At 42.2% G+C, this 18346-nt stretch overlaps 1 protein-coding gene and 1 pseudogene across 1 annotated transcript; both read left to right on the plus strand.

The window, feature by feature from the left end:
• The first annotated feature begins 513 nt into the window (after nt 1–513).
• Nucleotides 514–1329, plus strand: LOC133312149 (uncharacterized). Its single transcript, XM_061513304.1, has 2 exons — nt 514–883; nt 971–1329. The coding sequence occupies exons 1-2, from the start codon at nt 514–516 to the stop codon at nt 1327–1329; spliced, it is 729 nt and encodes a 242-aa protein (XP_061369288.1).
• Nucleotides 1330–8190: 6861 nt separating this feature from the next.
• LOC133312151 (uncharacterized) lies at nt 8191–17379 on the plus strand (annotated as a pseudogene).
• Nucleotides 17380–18346: the final 967 nt, after the last annotated feature.

Raw genomic sequence — 18346 nt, forward strand, 5'->3', positions numbered from 1 at the left:
GAACTAGCCAAGTATGCACACTTTAGGCTTGCTATGCTTACCCCTACATTCATGGCAGCTAAGTTCAGAAGAGGTCTGACTGTTGACATAGCTGACAGGATTGCTGGAGCTGCTTCTAGGGATTTTGGTACCCTGGTCCAGCAATGCAGGGACATTGAGGATGTATGCGTGGCTAGTAAGGCCAGGCGGGCCAAGGACGCAGAGGCCAGAGGAGCTGGTGGTTCCTTTTAGGGGAGAAATAAGAGATATGATAGTAAGGGTAAAGGGAAGTTTCTACAGACCAGACAGCCAGCAAACGAATTCAAGAGGACGTCTACACAGCATAGAGGGTTTGCTAGACCCCCTCCTACTTCCCCTAGATGTGCGAGTTGTGGGAAGGAGCATTGGGGCTGTTGTGCTTCAGGAGAGATAGTGTGTTTTAAGTGCAGGAAGAACGACCATGTGGCCAAAGATTGTTATGCATCGGGAGCTCAGTCCGCAGTTGCTCGTGTTGCACCTCCACAGATGATACCCATGCCGCCTGCTCTACATTATGATGCACCGTCTATGGTACCGCCCACTGCACCACCATTTGTACCACCTACTGCACCACCAGCCACGGGCCGAGTGTACACCCTTGATCGCCAGCAGTCAGACAGGGCACCATACCTTGTTAGAGGTACTATTTCCATTGGTGGTTATGATGTGGATGTATTGTTTGATTTCAGGGCTACACACTCTTTCATCGCGACCCTGATTGCTGTGGGGCTTGAGTTGCCCATTTCTATGCTTTCTCCACCTTTGCGGGTGACTACCACCACTGGGGAGAAATGTGATACTTCCTCTGTACACCGTGATGTTGTGTTTCAGTGGGATGGCCGTGAATTTTTGGTAGACCTGATTGGTTTGCCTATGGCTAATTTGGAGATCATCTTTGGCATGGACTGGTTGTCCAGAAACTGTGTGATGATTGACTGTTGTGCTAAAAAAGTGGTGATGTCTCCTTGTGATTTCCCTACCGGTTCTTCTCCTTATTTATCAGTGCTTCAGGCGATAAAGGCCCTGAGAGCAAGAGCATTGGGCTATGTTATGCTGGGAGTTTTGGTGAGAAGGACACAAGAGGATATTACCAGCATTCCCGTGGTGAGGGAATTCCTTGAGGTGTTTCTTGAGGATATTCCTGAATTTCCGCCACAGCAAGAGATAGAGTTTTCTATTGATCTTTTACCTGGTGTAGGGCCTATTTCACTAGCTCCATACCAAATGTCTCCACCTGAGTTAGCGGAACTAAAGAAGCATAATGAGGATCTTTCCGCGAAAAACTTCATCCGACCGAGTGTGTCTCCATAGGGAGCACCAGTCATCTTGGTTAAGAAGAAAAATGGGACATGCGATTGTGCACCGACTACAGCCAATTGAACAAGGTGACAATCAAGAACAAGTATCCCCTCCCACACATTGACGATCTTTTGGATCAGCTTAGGGGTGCTCGCGTTATTCCAAGATTGATCTTCGGTCCGGATACCATCAGATCCGGGTTAAGCCGTAGGATGTCTCCAAGACCGCATTTCGTTCGAGATACGGTCATTATGAGTACTTGGTGATCCAGTTTGGACTCACCAATGCACCAGCAGTGTTCATGGATTACATAAACCGTATTTTTCAGCCATACTTGGATCGGTTTGTGATCGTCTTCATTGACGATATTCTGATTTACTCGAAGACGAAGGAGGTTCATGCGGAGCACTTGAGGATTTTGTTGCAGGTGCTGAAGGAGAAAAAGCTTTATGCTAAACCTTCAAAGTGTGAGTTTTGGCTCAAGTCAGTGAAATTCATTGGGCATGTGATTTCTGCAGAAGGAGTTGCAGTGGACCCAAACAAGATTGAGGCCGTGTTGAATTGGGAGAGGCCCAAAACTGTTACAGAAGTGAGGAGTTTCTTGGGTTTGGCAGGTTACTATAAGAGGTTCATTGAGGGATTCTCCAAGATGGTATTGCAACTGACTCGCCTAACCCGGAAGGAGACTCAATTTGTGTGGACTCACGAGTGTGAGGAATGCTTTCAGGAGTTGAAGGAGAGATTGACCACTGCACCAGTGTTGGTCCTTCCTGATCCTGTTGAGCAGATTAAGTTGTACTGTGACGCCTCTAAGAAGGGGCTGGGTTGTGTGTTGATGCAGACTGGTAAAGTTATTGTTTATGCTTCGAGGCAGTTGAAGCCTCTCGAGGAGAACTACCCGACTCATGATTTGGAGTTGGCTGCTATTGTTTTTGCCTTTAAGATTTGGAGGCATTACTTGTATGGTATGAAGTTTGCGGTGTTCAGTGATCATAAGAGTTTGAAGTACCTGTTTGACCAAAAGGAGTTGAACAAGAGACAAAGAAGATGGATGAAATTTCTGAAGGACTACGACTTTGAGTTGAAGTACCACCCAGGCAAGGCCAATATGGTAGCTGATGCTTTGAGTCAAAAATGTGAGTCTATCCAGTTTGATGATTGGTGACTATGATGTGATTGAGAAATTTCGAGATTTGACAGTGACCTCTTTGTTTAGGGGTGCACTTCTGGAGATGGAGACTGTGAGAGTTGAAAATGAGTTGATGGAAAAGATCGAGGAGGCACAGGTGCAAAGGGAGTGCCTGGACTATGTGAAGAACCAAGACGGTGTGTCTTGGAATGAGGAGGGATTGTTGATGTTCCAAAAAAGGATTGTAGTTCCTATAGGTCCATTGACTGAGGAGGTGATGTCAGATGCTCATAAGGGCCAATTCACTATCCACCCTGGGGCTACAAAGATGTACCAAGACTTAAAGAGGAATTTCTGGTGGCCGGGCATGAAAAAGGAGATAGCCGTGTATGTGTCCAAGTGTTTAATATGTCAGAAAGTGAAGATTGAACACCAGAGGCCGCCTGGTAAGCTTCAACCTCTTGAGATTTCGCAATGGAAGTGGGAGAGCATTTCCATGGATTTCGTTGTAGGGTTGTGTAAGAACCTGCATCGTTAAATTAGGAATTTAAATAATTAATTATGAGTTTGAGGAAATAATTCCATAATTAACTTGAATAAATATGGAAAGACTTAATTAATTATCAGAAGGGTTTAATAATGCTGAAAATTGCTTTTCTGACGAAAAGTGCAGATACCGGTTCAGCTTCACGGTATAAATGCGTACCGATAAAGTATCCTAGAAAATTATAATAAGTGTAAGAATATTCCTAGAATAATATATAGGACTAGTAAAACAAGTTTGAAGTCAAAATAATGAAAACTGGTGTCAGAACTAATACTGGCTACGTAAAAGCGCGTATCGAAAAAGTGCTGCGAAAAATAAAATAAAAATATGATAAATCTTAGAAAAATGTCTAGGTTCAGAATCCAAAGTTTGAGATTAAAATACTAAGCGTAACTATTACTGCTAATACAGTGTGCTTAAAACTTAAACCACTATAAATACTAAATGGCAAAAGCTCCTAGGTCAGAAATCCTAATTCCTACGTGCCTCCATTCTAATAACTTGGTATCTTCTCTTGACACCTTCATTCTTCTTCAAGAAAAAAAGCCAAAGTAATCAATTTTCTTCACATTTTCTTCCTCAAACCATCATGGCTTGGTCTGGGCTAGCCTTGTGAAGGAGAGGGGTGCCTTGTTCTGAGTTGTCCAGCCTGTGAGTTGGGTGTGTGTGGGCTGACTCCACTGTTTAAGAGGGGTGAGCCATTCTACTTAGTATTTGATGATACAAGGAGCTACCTTTGGAGAGAAATGATCAATCTTGTGGGCGCATTTTCGTGGCCTTTCGTAGTCAGATCTTTGGAGTTGCATAGAGAGCTCCAAGAGCACCCCTTTTGCTGTTTTGAAGCTCATGGGTGTATGCCTCAACAGTTCCCTTTGTGTTTTCATGAATACAACATGAATTGAAGATGTAAAATAATTAGTTTTGATAATTTGAACGTTGGTTGATGAATCTAAGTGTTAAAATGCATGCTAAATCGATAGGGATATATGTATCTAGGTGAAAGATGGAATTTTAAATGGATATTTTTGTGCTAGGCTGCTGTTTTTGGCCTCTTTCGCGGCATATCTGGATATGATATCCGGATATGGCATATCCGGATATTGGGATAGCAACGAACCTGTTTCGATAAAAATTCGATATCTTGAGCTACAAAGCTTCAAATAGAGTTCCGTTTGGACCTATGTGAAGCTAACACATAGGGATACAACCCTGTAAAATTTTGTAGCCATTGGATAAGTGGTTTGATCTCAGTGTTAGTTTTAAGTCGTGTCTTGGTTGCTGGAAATTCAGTTTGCAGCAGTCACTTTACGAAAATCATAACCGGAGTTATACAACTCCGATTGAGAGATAAAATATGTCGTTGGAAAGCTTGTGATGTCTAGTTTAACATATTAAAATCTCAGAATTTTTGCTAAATAGTTGCGACTGAAGTTTTAAAAATGGTAGGCGAAGTTTGTTGTTGTATTCGTAAATAGAGTTGAATTCTTTGGAATGTTCTTGAAGGAAATGAATTATAGACTCTATGGTATTTGTAAGTGATGTTCTAAGGTTAAGGGATCTTAGGGAGTGGATTTAGTTTCTACCACCTTGAGTTGGTGTCACTACGTAAAGAATGGCTACGTAAAAGATAATATATAAAAGAATGTCGTAAACGAGCATATTTATTAATTGTCTTTATATCTTGAATAAGTTTTGATTTTGTGAGGGCCTATGATTGTGGTCCTTTGGATACTGAGAGCTCATTGGAGCATGTTGCGGATAAGGTAAGCTTTTATGAAAATGATATATGCATTGATATACGCCTGAGAAATGTTGATATAGCTGTTGATGTAATGTATGAATGTCATGTTAGTACTTGTACGATCAGGCAGCCACCCTGGTGTGCAAGGCATGAGGCAGCCTCCCTTATGTTTGGTAGGTAGCAGACGTGCATAAAACCCTATCCTGTTCCCTGACTAGTCGAACCATACTTGCATACATCACATGAGAAATGAACTGTTGTACATGATTTACTAAGAATTTAGATATATATTGTCTTGATTATATTGCTTTAACATGAACATGCATTGTATTTAATGTTTTGAACTTATTATATACCTGTAAGTGAGCTTGGGGCGGAAGAGTCCTTGAGGACCCCTTGTCTTACTGAGATTTTTTGTTAGAGATCTCACCCCGTGTTGGGGCACATTTTCAGGTACTGAGATTGTTGATGTTGGTGCATCTCAAGGCAAAAGGCCGGAGACAAGTTGTTGGCATGATATGCATGCATTAAGATTATGAAATATTTTGTAGTGAGGCATGCTTAATATTGACAGTATTTATTATGTGCATTTGATATGAGCATAGAGATTGTCTATGCCATATTGTAATATGCTTTATGTATTGTTGTTGAGGATTATGTATAATCATGTTGGTCCTTATTTTTGCAATATGATTTGCATGTGAGATGACCTAAGTAAAGGATTGTTAGGTGTCACCATTCAAGCATGAAATAGTTTTTTTAAACACAATGTAATATGACAACTTAGATGCCTAGAAAGATGTGAAATAGTTTAATTAAACTGATTACATGATGGTATGTCTTAGATAAGGACAACTAAGCATAATATAAAGTAATATGGGGCAAGGGGGGTTGAATGTTATAACACACCTAAAAATGCATGCTTAAAGGTCTGGAAGTGTTAAAATTTGAGCCTTGTAGGAAAAACTTGAAAAAAATGCATTTTTGGAAGACTGTCACAAAATATCCCGATACTGGAAAACCAATATTCAGATATTAATATCCGGATATGATATCCCGATATTGATATTCGGATATCCGGAAATATCCGGATATTAATATCTCGATATGATATACATGTAACGCCTGGCAACTTGCAAGGATCAACGACTGTCCCCACACACTAACACGAGACTTTTCAGTGTGCTTTGTCCTCACTCGCACACTTCCCGGGAAAACTTCCCAGGAGGTCACCTATCCAAGAATTGCTCCAAGTCAAGCACGCTTAACTATAGAGTTCTTCTGTTCCGGGCTACCGAAAAGTAGATGCATCTTGTTATTATAGGTAGTACCAATTAATTCTTATAAGCTATTCTCAACTCTACCATCCCATACCAGCACAGTCTCTGGAATCCATCTCTTTCGGGTGTTGATTCGATTCATTCATGAACCCCTAAACTGCAAGATTTGGCATGGGCCGCTCATTGTCTGTGCCCTTTCGCATTGGCGATCACTCCCTGCCCTTGCCAGCTCTTGGGATGTTACAATCCGGATATCGATATTCCGATATTCCGATATTCCTTTGGCAATATCCCGATATTTTGGTCTGGACAGCAACAAACCTGTTTTATCAAAAATTCGATATCTTGAGCTACAAAGATCCAAATCGAGTGTCGTTTAGACCTATGTGAAGCTAACAAAAAGGGATAGAACTCTATAAAATTTAGTAGCCATTGGATATGTGGTTTTATCGCAGTGTCATTTTGAAGTCACGTTTTGGTTGCTGGAAATTCCGGTTGCAGCAGTCACTTTGCATAAAACGTAACTGGAGTTATACAACTCCGATTGAGAAGTATAGTATGTCGTTGTAAAACCGGAGATGTCTAATTTAACATATTAATTAGAATTTTTCAGTAAAGAGTTGCAATTAAAGTTTTAAAAAGAGTAAACGCGGTTTAATACTTAAGGCTTTGAGGAAAGTGTGCAGTAAGCGAAAATGAAAAAGAAAACATATTCCTTTTGACATGAAATTATAGAGCATGAGTATTGATGATATTTATGTTATAAACAGACCTTGATCTTGTTGTTTTGTGACTTGTGGACTGCTATTTGGATTTTAAATTTGAGTATACTACTTGACATGTAAGCTTTCGTGTCCTCGGTTTAGCCATTGTTGGTTCCACCATACCCCATGGGGGAATGGTTTATATGCATGATGTGTTTTCATGTATTGATTTTGAAATGTTGTTGAGCTGTATGTGCAAGTGCCTTATGATATGCATGTGTTGTTCCACCTAGATGATAAGCCTGAGTATGTAGGAGACCTACAATAGGGTGATTCTATGGTTGGTGTAAGTGGTGTCTTGCAGTGATTGTAGGTAATAGACACATGTAAATCCTGCATTTCTCTGGCCAATAGAATATTTGGCACACATGACATGATTATCTGCTGCATTGCACTGATTTTGAACTTATACTGTTTTACTGCTTTTAGAACTTATATTGCACATGTAAGTGAGCTTGAGGTGGAGCAATCCTTGAGGACCCCTTGTCTTACTGAGATTTCTTTTTAGAGATCTCACCCCACGTTTGGAGCATATTTTCAGGTTCAGGCACCTTGGGGGCTGATACCTCGGGCGGCAGGAGGCCAGAGCTTAGTTGATTGATGTAAGCTATTTTTACTGATTTTCCTGGATGCTGACTATGCTTTACATTCATTATATTGTTATCTATGTTGAGACATTGTTGGGCTTTGTTGCCTTAATTGGTGAGCATGGGGGTTGTCCATGCCACACTGATGTTAGTTATGCTTGTAGCTTTGAGTTGTATAAACTATCAAGATTTGTCTGGTATATGTGTTGTAGTTCCGTGACTAGAGACCCACTTATTTATATTCTGAGGTTATTCAGTGTAGATAACTGTCTATTTGTAATTTACATACAGGCCATATTTTGAAGAATGATTAAGTAATCAACTTGGTTAATAATAATGACGTCATAATTGAAAGTAAAAAGTTAGCTTCCGCATTTAATTAGCTGCGCCATTACCATTTGTATGTCAATACACCGGGTGCACACGGGGTGTTACATTTTATGGTATCAGAGCACTTTCTAGGGAAAAGCTAGTATGCATTGCAATAACTTAGGATGTTTGTTGTGTGAATTGTCTGTTGTGTTCTTTCGGGTATTACTATGATGATGCATCCGTGATCACATCGGGTGGGCCTGATCAACTCATTCTTTTTGTAACATGTGTAGAGTCATGGTATTACCTCGGAGGGACCGAGAGACACGAAAGGGTCAACCCGACCCAGTCCTGGCTGCATTGGTCGAGATGTAGACGGCTTGACAAGCCTACCAGGAGGCCATGAGAATGGCAAAGCAGGCTATGTTGGACGCCGTCAGAGAGGTGAACAGGAAAGTCACCGAGGATGTGTTGGAGGCCAACCACCTGGCGAACATGACCATGGTGAGGGTCATGTTGGAGGAGATGAGGAATGGTCTTGTTGGTGGCAAGCATCCTCTGCCACCGCCACCGCCACCACTGCCTCCACCTAGTCATCAGGATGATAGTCAGAGTCATATGAAGGGTTCCAGTCATCTTACTGGGATGATGCAACCCTACCATGAGCCTGTTGAGGACAGAGATACGATTGACCGCCGACTGAATGCTTTCCGCAAGCATAAGTCACCTTCTTTTGATGGATCCTATGATCCCATTTCTGCTGCGAGATGGCTCCAATCTTTGGACAAGATCTTCAGAGTTATGCAGTGAACCGACCCCCAGAAGCTGATGTTTGCAACCTACATGCTGGAGGGCGACGCTCATGAGTGGTGGACGAACACCTCTCAGGTGTATGAGATGCAGGGTCATGTGATTACATGGCCATTCTTTGAGGAGATGTTTCTTGGGAGGTACTTCCCATATGATGCGCAGGAGCAGAAACAAGGAGAGTTCGAGCGTCTGGTACAGGGCTCGATGACTGGGATGAGTATTTGGCTAAATTCAATGAATTAGCCAAGTTTGCTCATTTTTGGATGGCGATGCCGACACCGATGAATCTAGCATCTAAATTCCGTAGAGGTCTAAATCAGAACATCGCTGAAAGGATAGCAGGATCGACATCTAGAGACTTTGGCACTCTGGTTTAGCAATGTCGTGATATTGAGGATGTCTGTGTGATTAACAAGAAGAAGACAGTCACAGAATCTGTAGCAAAGAGAGTTAGTAGTTTTACTCCTTGAAAGAATAAGGGGCATTGTGACATGAACAAAGGAAACAAGGACATGCAATTTGAGCAGACCAGTGATAAGTTCAAGAAAAGAAGGAATCAAGGAGTGGTTATTGGGAGTGAATCCTCGTTGCTTAAATGTAACACATGTGGAAAGATTCATAAAGGTATTTGTTGGTATGAACAAAACGTATGCTTTAAATGTGGCAAGCCTGGCCACTTTACCAATGAGTGTGTTACCAAGGCCGAACGGGCTGTAAGGGTACAAGCAGTTACAAGGCCTCAAACAAGAGGTCACAATTATACTTTAACCACTGAACAGAAAGAACACTCTCAAGCTAGTTGAAGGTATGATTTTTGCAATGTGAATTAACTATATGTACTAGTGTACTCTTAAGTAAAATCACGTGTGCTAGAACTGTCTGAATATACAAATTGGTGAAATCAAATGTGTACTAGATTATGAATATAAGGTACAATTAGCGAAAGAGCTAATGTACCATCCAAAGTATAGATGGGAAAATTTGTGTCTGAATTGTATACTTAGTGGAAGAGCTAAGGTACAATGAAAGAAAACAGTTGTATACTTAGTGGAAGAGCTAAGGTACAATGAAAGAAAATAGTCGTATACTTAGTGGAAGAGCTAAAGTACAATGAAAGAAAATAGTCGTATACTTAGTGGAAGAGCTAAGGTACAATGAAAGAAAACAGTCGTATACTTAGTGGAAGATCTAAGGTACAATGAAAGAAAATAGTCGTATACTTAGTGGAAGAGCTAAGGTACAATAAAAATTGATGATTATATACTTAGTGTAAGAGCTAAGATACACTGAGAATAAAAGATGAGATAAATAGTCGATGAGCTATGTGCATGGGCATGTATTGGATTATTGTGATTGCATAATATTATATATGAATTATGTCTTATATAATTAATGTTGTAATGAAGAGTGATATGCCAAGGTTTGTATGAAAGGTAAGATGCCTTATGCCATTACGCGATGTGATGGTGCTTTATTTAAAAAATGTAAGAGAAGATATCTTACTGCTGGTGAGTGAGGAACACTCTCTAGCCAAGTTTGTTGAGGATGTAGAAGTCTCTTTAAGGAGTTAAGTGTGTAACACTTGGACTTTGTGAAAAGGCCACACGCGATCTAACATATGCGAGGCAAGTGTATGTACAATTAGTTTTATGGGTTGAGTGGTCTCCATGACTCTAAGTTAACATGAAATTAGTGATCTGTTTCCTGTATAGATTGCATGTGAACACCATGAATAGTACTAAACATGAAGTAAATGTCATGAATTGTATTAATACATCGAAGTTGTACTATCCTTTATTGACGTTCGATTTTGCAGATGCCATGAAGATTGAGGTATGATGTTGTATGGAGTATTTGAATTATTATGTTATTGGAATTGAAAATTTTGCAGGTGTACGTGAACTAAGGTACGTTACTATGTGAATTAGCATGATAACTAACATGTATTGATTGAAATGAACATGATTGTGATTTCGTACTATGAAAGGAATATGATTTTATATTGAGAATATTGATTTATAAAATTGTAAGTCAAGTCGAGGTTAGAGTCATGGAATAGGACCTAAACTCACCTAAGTTATTGTGAGGAATAAAGTATGTGAGGTCAGGTCATCTCTATTGATAGAGTGACTGGGGATCCTAGAGAATCGAATGATGATTCTGTTGATATTGAGAAGTCTCGAGATCTGTTAGTGACCTCTTTATTGGGGGGTGCACTTCTCAAGATGAAAGCTGTGCAAGTTGAAATTGAGCTGATGGAAAAGATCAAAGAGGCGCAAGTGCAAAGCGAGTGCCTGGACTTTGAGAAGAACCGAGATGGTATATCTTGGAATGAGGATAGACTGTTGACGTTCCAGAAGAGGATTGTTGTACCCAAAGGTACATTGACTGTGGAGGTGATGTCAGATGTTCTTATGAGCCAATTCACTATCCACCCTGGGGTTACAAAGATGTATCAGAATTTGAAGAGAATTTCTGGTGGCCGGGTGTAAGAACCCGCACCGTTAATTAAGGTATTTAATTAATTAATTATGCAAAATTAGGAAATGATTCCATAATTGACCCTAATAATTATTAAGAGGCTTTAATAATCATGGTAAGTGATTAAGAATGTTGAAAGTCGCTTTTCAGAAGAAAAGTGCAGATACCGGTTCTGCTAGTCGGTATAAATGCGTACCGAAGAAGTATCCCGGAAAATTATAATAAGTGCATGATAATTACTAGAATAATATGTAGGACTTGTAAAATGAGTTTCAAGTCCAAATAATGAGAACTGATGCCAGAAACTGATACTGGCTATGAAAAGCGCGTACCGGAAAGGTGCTCAGAAAAATATAATAAAAATATGATAATTCTTGGAAAAATGTGTAGTTTCATATTCCAAAGTTTGGGATTAAAATTCTAAGCGTAGCAATTAAAGGTAATACTGTGTGTTTAAGTGTGTTTGGGCTTTAAATACCCTTTGTAAGGGCACAAAGCCCTAGAAAACTGATTTGCTGAATGAGTAACTTGGAGGCTGACCAGAAAACACTCCTCCCTTGCCTACTTCACCATTTCTTGAGAAAGCATTCACCTTTGGTGCTTGTTCCTTCATCTTAACACTCGGGCTTGGTGTGAGTGATCCTTGTAAGTGAGAAAGAGACTTCATTTCTGAGTTTGAGGGGCTGTGAGGGGAAGTTTTGGTTCTGACTTGGTTGTTTGGGGTTGTGAAAAGTTTGGTTTTGGTTTTTGGAGGTCCAAGTGGTGACCTTTTGTGTTAAAGAACCAACCTTTGTGATGCTATTTTCGTGCACATCCTTGAGTCAGACTTGAGGGGTTGTGTTGAGCTCCAAGAGCATCTCCATTCTGAGTTTTGAGCCTTGGTATGTTGTACCACCCTTTGATCTTGAGTTTTATGCTTAAAAATGGAAGCTTGATGCATGTTAAGGTTAAAAGATGATAACTTGTTGTTGGGTAATGCTTAACACACCTAGAAATGCATGTTTAAGTGTTTAAAATCGGTAAAAAAACCCAACCTTGAAGGATATCTTCACGAAATGCAGAAACTACATTCTGTCGTGAAATATCCGGATATCTGCCCGTGGAATATGGACAGTGAGATATCCGGATATTGCATATCCGGATATGGTCCCGAGGAATATCTGGATATTCTGGGATTTCGCAGAACAGTAGCTGTGTTGTGTGTACAGTAGGCTATTGGGGGTTTTTGGACCCTAGATTGATGAAGTTGAACTTCTGTAATTAGTGGACTAAGCCAGAATCATGTGATTAAGGGCTTGTGGCTTTGTTAGAAGCTTTAAGACATAAAACGTAATGAAAAGGCGTTGTCTTTAATTTGTATGCATGTGGTACATGTTTATTGATTTATATTTGGTCTCTATCAGATTGTGATATGTTGTGATTGGACTTTGAGCTTGTGGCATTGGATAGCTAGCTTAGAGGTAAGCTTTCGTGTCCTCGGTTTAGCCAAGTTGTGGTTCCACCATGTCCCACGGGGGTATGGTATATGCATGCTGTGTTACATGCTTTTGATGTTTTGGAAATGCTGTTGAGCTATGGTATGTTAGTGCCTTGTTGATATGCATGGAGGTGTTCCACCTATACGGTAAGCCTGAGTATGTAGAACATACAATAGGGTGAGGCTGTGGGTGAGGTGCAAGCGGTGTTCTTTGTGCTACATGTAGGGAATAGACGTATTCCTACATTTCTCTGGCCAGTAGATAGTGATTACACACATGCCATAGATATCTGTTGCACTACATAGTTTTGGAACTGATAATGATATTACTACTTTTAGAACTTATATTGCACATGTAAGTGAGCTTGGGGTGGAAGATCCTTGAGGACCCCTTGTCTTACTGAGATTTCTTGTTCAGAGATCTCACCCCACGTTTGGGGAATGCTTATTTCAGGGTCAGGTAATGTTGAGACCTCAGGCGGCAGGAGGCCGGAGCTGAGTTAGATTTGCTGTTAATTATGCTGACCTGTCGGATGCTGGATTTGTATGTTGTTTATTGCTTATAGCTTCAGAGCATGCTTATGGAGATTTATGTTTATCTTGTTGAGACTATGTTTGTTTGGTCAGCATGGGGATTGTCCATAACACATAGTATTGTTATGTCTTGATTATGTCTTGAGTCTTTTGGAGTTGTAATAATGTATCAGGATATTGTCCGGATTACGAGATGTAATGCCGTGATTTAGATACACACTTTATTTATATATTGAGGTATTTCAGTAGATGTCTTATTGTAATTTACATACAGGCGTTATTTTATGAAATTGATTAAGTAATCAAGTTGGTAATTGATAATGACGTCATAATTGAAAAGAAAAAGAATATTCCGCATTTTTAATTAAGCACCGCTTAATACGATGTAATGATAACACTACCGGATATATACGGGTTTTACATTTTATGGTATCAGTGCAACGGTTCAAGGGAAAAGCTTGTATGTATTGCAATGATTAGGATGTTTGGTTGTGTTTGTTTTGTGTGTTTGCTCCGTCGAGTATTATTATGATAATGCATATGTGACCACATTGCGTGAGTGCAGGATGACTCTCAGAGTCAAAAGGGAGATGGCAGTCACCTTACGGGGGCCATGCAGACTGTCCCTGTTTTTGTTGAGGATCGAGATGAGATCGACCGCCGGCTGAATGCTTTCTGTAAGCATAAGCCACCTGCCTTTGATGGATCCTTTGATCCTGTTGCTGCGGTGCGTTGGCTATAGGCGTTGAACAAGATATTTCGGGTCATACAGTGCACAGATTCGCAGAAGTTGATGTTCGCTACTTACATACTGGAGGGCGATGCCCATGACTGGTGGACAAACCTTTCTCATGTCTACGAGATGCAGGGTCATGTGATGATGTGGCCTTTGTTTGAGGATTTCTACTTGGGTGAGTACTTTTCGTATGACGCTCAGGAGAGGCAGCATGGAGAGTTTGACAGATTGCTTCAGGGCTCGTTGTCTATGGACGAGTACCTGGCTATGTTCAACCAGTTGGTGAAGTTTGCACACTTCAGGATGGCGAAGCCTACTCCTACATTTCTGGCTGCTAAGTTCCGCAAGGGACTTAGTGAGGATATTACTGGTTACCTAGCTGGTTCTGCTTCTAGAGATTTTGGGACACTGGTTCAGCAGTGTCGTGATATTGAAGATTTCTACAACTCGAGTAAGGCCAAGAAGGCCAAGGTTGCTGAGGCGACGAAGGTTGCAGCTGGTAGTTCCACTTCTTGGCGAGACAGAAAGTTTGGGAACAAGGGCAAGGGTAAACAGATGGCAGCTCGGCAGGCGCCGAATCAGTTCAAGAGGACTTCTGCTCAGGGGAGTGCAGCGAGACCTCCTGCTCCCAAGTGTTCGGGATGCGGGAAGACTCATTTTGGGCCGTGCTCTACCGGCCAGTTGATTTGCTTTCAGTGTGGCAAGGAGGGCCACTTCTCCAGAGACTGTCCGTCGGCGACGGCGAGGGCTACTACAGTGCAGGTAGTGCCACTTCAGATGGTTCCCCTTCCACATACTTCGGCACCAGCAATGCCACCATCTTCTGGGAGAGTTTATACTCTGGATCGTCAGCAGTCGGATCGAGCTCCGAACCTTGTCAGAGGTACTGTTACGATTGGTACATCAACTGTTGATGTTTTGTTTGGCTCTGGGGCTACGCATTCTTTTGTTGCTACCCCGATTGCTGTGGGGCTTGAGTTGCCCATGTCTGTGCTTTCTCCACCGCTGCGGGTGACCACCGCCACCGGAGAAAGATGTGATGCTACCACTGTTCATCGCAATATGGCGTTTCAGTGGGATGGCCGTGAGATCTCGGTGGATCTGATAGGATTGCAGATGGCCAACTTGGAGGTTATTCTGGGCATGGATTGGCTGTCCAGAAATTGTGTGATGATTGACTGTTGTGCCAAGCGTGTAGTGTTGTCTCCGTGTGATTCCACAGCCAGTTCCTCGCCGTACATTTCGTTGCTGCAGGCTAGGAGAGCCTTGAGAGCAGGGGCATTTGGTTATGTCATGTTGGGAGGTTTGGTGAGTGGTACACAGGAGGATATCACTGGCATTCCTGTGGTGAGGGAATTCCTCGAGGTGTTTCCAAAGGAGATTCTTGAGTTTCCGCCACAGAGGGAGATAGAGTTCTCCATAGATCTGTTGCCTGGTGTGGGGCCAATTTCTTTAGCTCCATACCGGATGTCGCCACGGGAGTTGGCAGAGCTGAAGAAACATATTGAGGATCTTTCAGCGAAAGATTTCATTAGACCGAGTGTGTCTCCTTGGGGAGCACCGGTTATCTTTGTGAAGAAGAAGGACGGGACAATGCGATTGTGCACCGACTACAGGCAGCTGAACAAGGTGACAATCAAGAACAAGTATCCCCTTCCTCGGATTGATGATCTGTTGGATCAGCTCAGGGGTGCTTGCATGTATTCTAAGATTGATCTCCGGTCCGGATACCATCAGATTCGGGTGATGCCGGAGGATGTCCCGAAGACCGCATTTCGCTCGAAATATGGTCATTTTGAGTACTTGGTGATTTGTTTGGTCTCACCAATGCACCTGTTGTGTTCATGGATTACATGAACTGGATTTTCCAGGCGTACCTGGATCAGTTTGTGATCGTCTTCATTGACGATATTTTGATTTACTCCAAGACGGAGGAGGAGCATGTGGGAGTTGTAGTGGATCCGAACAAGATCGAGGCCGTACTGGATTGGGAGAGACCCAAGACAGTTACGGAAGTGAGGAGCTTTCTGGGTTTGGCAGGTTACTTTCGGAGGTTCATCAAAGGATTCTCAACCATGGTTTTGCCATTGACTCCCCTTACTCGGAAGGAAACTCCATTTGTGTGGACTCGCGAGTGTGAGGTCTGTTTTCAGGAGTTGAAGGAGAGACTAACTACTGCACCTGTGTTGGTCCTTCCTGATCCTGTGCTTGAGATTGAGCTTTACACCGACGCCTCCGGGAAGGGGCTAGGTTGTGTGCTGATGCAGTTGGGCAAAGTGATTGCCTATGCTTCGAGGCAATTGAAACCTCATGAGGAGAACTACCCTACTCATGACTTGGAGTTGGCTGCTATTGTGTTTGCTTTCAAGATTTGGAGGCATTATCTTTTTGGTTTGAGGTTTGTGGTGTTCAGTGACCACAAGAGTTTGAAGTACCGTTTCAACCAGAAGGAGTTGAACATGAGGCAGAGGAGATGGATGGAGTTCATAAAGGACTACGACTTCGAGCTAAGGTATCATCCTGGCAAGGCCAATGTGGTAGCTGATGCTTTGAGTCGGAAATCCAGTAGCTCATCCAATTTGTTACTTGGTAACTTTGATGTGGTTGAGAAGTTCCGAAACTTGGCAGTGACCGCTCCGTGTGAGAGTGTACTTCTCGAGTTGGAAGCAGCAGACGTTATGAACGAGCTGCTAGAAAAGATCAAAGAGGCACAAGTTCAGAGAGAGTGTCTGGATTATGTGAAGAACCAAGACGGTGTGTCTTGGAATGATGATGGATTGCTTTTGTTTCAGCAGAGGATTGTAGTTCCTCGAGGTCCGTTGACAGAAGAGGTTATGGCAGAAGGCCATAAGGGTCAGTTTTCTATCCACCCTGGTGCTACTAAGATGTATCAAGACTTGAAGAAGAACTTCTGGTGGCCGGGCATGAAGAAAGATGTTGCTATCTTTGTGTCCAAGTGTTTGGTTTGCCAGAAGGTGAAGATTGAATATCAGAGACCGTCTGGTGAACTTCAACCTCTTGAAGTACCACAGTGGAAGTGGGAAGGTATTTCCATGGACTTCGTGGTGGGATTGCCGAAGACTCAGGCGAGTTATGACTCTATTTGGGTCATTGTGGACAGACTCACGAAGTTTGCCCATTTTCTTCCAGTGAAGGTGAGCTTCACTATAGAGCAGTTGGCCAAGCTTTATGTCCGCGAGATTGTGAGGCTTCACGGGGTGCCCGAGAGTATCATTAGTGATAGGGACCCGAAGTTCACTTCTCGGTTCTAGGAGGCGCTGCAGGAGGCTTTTGGTACACAGTTGAGATTGAGTACCGCCTATCACCCTCAGACTGATGGACAGACTGAGAGGACCATCCAGACCTTGGAGGACATGTTGCAAGCTTGCACGTTGGAGCAGGGCTCGACATGGGATAGGTACCTTCCGTTGGTTGAGTTTTCTTATAACAACAGCTTTCATGCTAGCCTGGGCATGCGCCCTACGAAGCACTGTATGGTAGGAGGTGTCGGACTCCTACTTGTTGGTCTGAGATTGGGGACAAGGAGCTTTTTGGCTTGGACTTTGTCCAAGATACCACCTTGCAGATCCAAATGATCCGTGAAAAGTTGAAGCAGGCGCAGAATCGCCAGAAGAGCTATTATGATGTCAAGCATCGTCCGCTGGAGTTCAGTGAGGGTGAGCACGTGTTTGTGAGACTTTCACCTGTCACCGGTGTTGGTCGGGCACTCGGAGTGAGGAAGCTGAGCCCGCGATATATTGGGCCATACCAGATCCTTGGTAGAGTAGGACCTGTTGCCTACCGGCTTGCCTTGCCTCCGAACCTGGCTAACATCCACGATGTGTTTCACGTGTCTCAGCTTCGGAAGTACATAGCAGATCCTTCGCACGTGGTGCAACCGGATGATGTGGAGGTTCGGGAGAACCTAAAGACTCCCGTCAGACCACTCAGAATTCTCGATCGTGGCGAGAAGCAACTGAGGAGCAAGATCATTCCAATGGTCAAGGTGCAGTGGACCGGAAGAACTCCTAAGGAGTGTACTTGGGAGTGTGAGGACGAGCTTCTCCGGCAGTACCCCGAGTTTCGACCAGGTATGTTTCTGATTTTGAGGTCAAAATCCTAAAAAGGCGAGGTGAATGTAAGAACAAGCACCGTTAATTAAGGTATTTAATTAATTAATTATGAAAAATTAGGAAATGATTCCATAATTGACCCTAATAATTATTAAGAGGCTTTAATAATCATGGTAAGTGATTAAGAATGCTGAAAGTCGCTTTTGGGAAGAAAAATGCAGATACCAGTTCTGCTAGTCGGTAAAAATGCGTACCGAAAAATTATAATAAGTGGATGATAATTACTAGAATAAATGTAGGACTTGTAAAACGAGTTTCAAGTCCAAATAATGAGAACTGATGCCAGAAACTGATACTGGCTATGAAAAGCGCGTACCGAAAAGGTGCTCAGAAAAATATAATAAAAATATGATAATTCTTGGAAAAATGTGTAGTTTCATATTCCAAAGTTTGGGATTAAAATGCTAAGCGTAGCAATTAAAGCTAATACTGTGTGTTTAAGTGTGTTTGGGCTTTAAATACCCTTTGTAAGGGCACAAAGCCCTAGAAAACTGATTT

The sequence above is a fragment of the Gastrolobium bilobum genome, unplaced genomic scaffold, assembly GCF_033153095.1.
Source record: "Gastrolobium bilobum isolate Gb01-03AN ecotype WA unplaced genomic scaffold, APGP_CSIRO_Gbil_v1 utg7613, whole genome shotgun sequence".
Lineage (NCBI taxonomy): Eukaryota > Viridiplantae > Streptophyta > Magnoliopsida > Fabales > Fabaceae > Gastrolobium > Gastrolobium bilobum.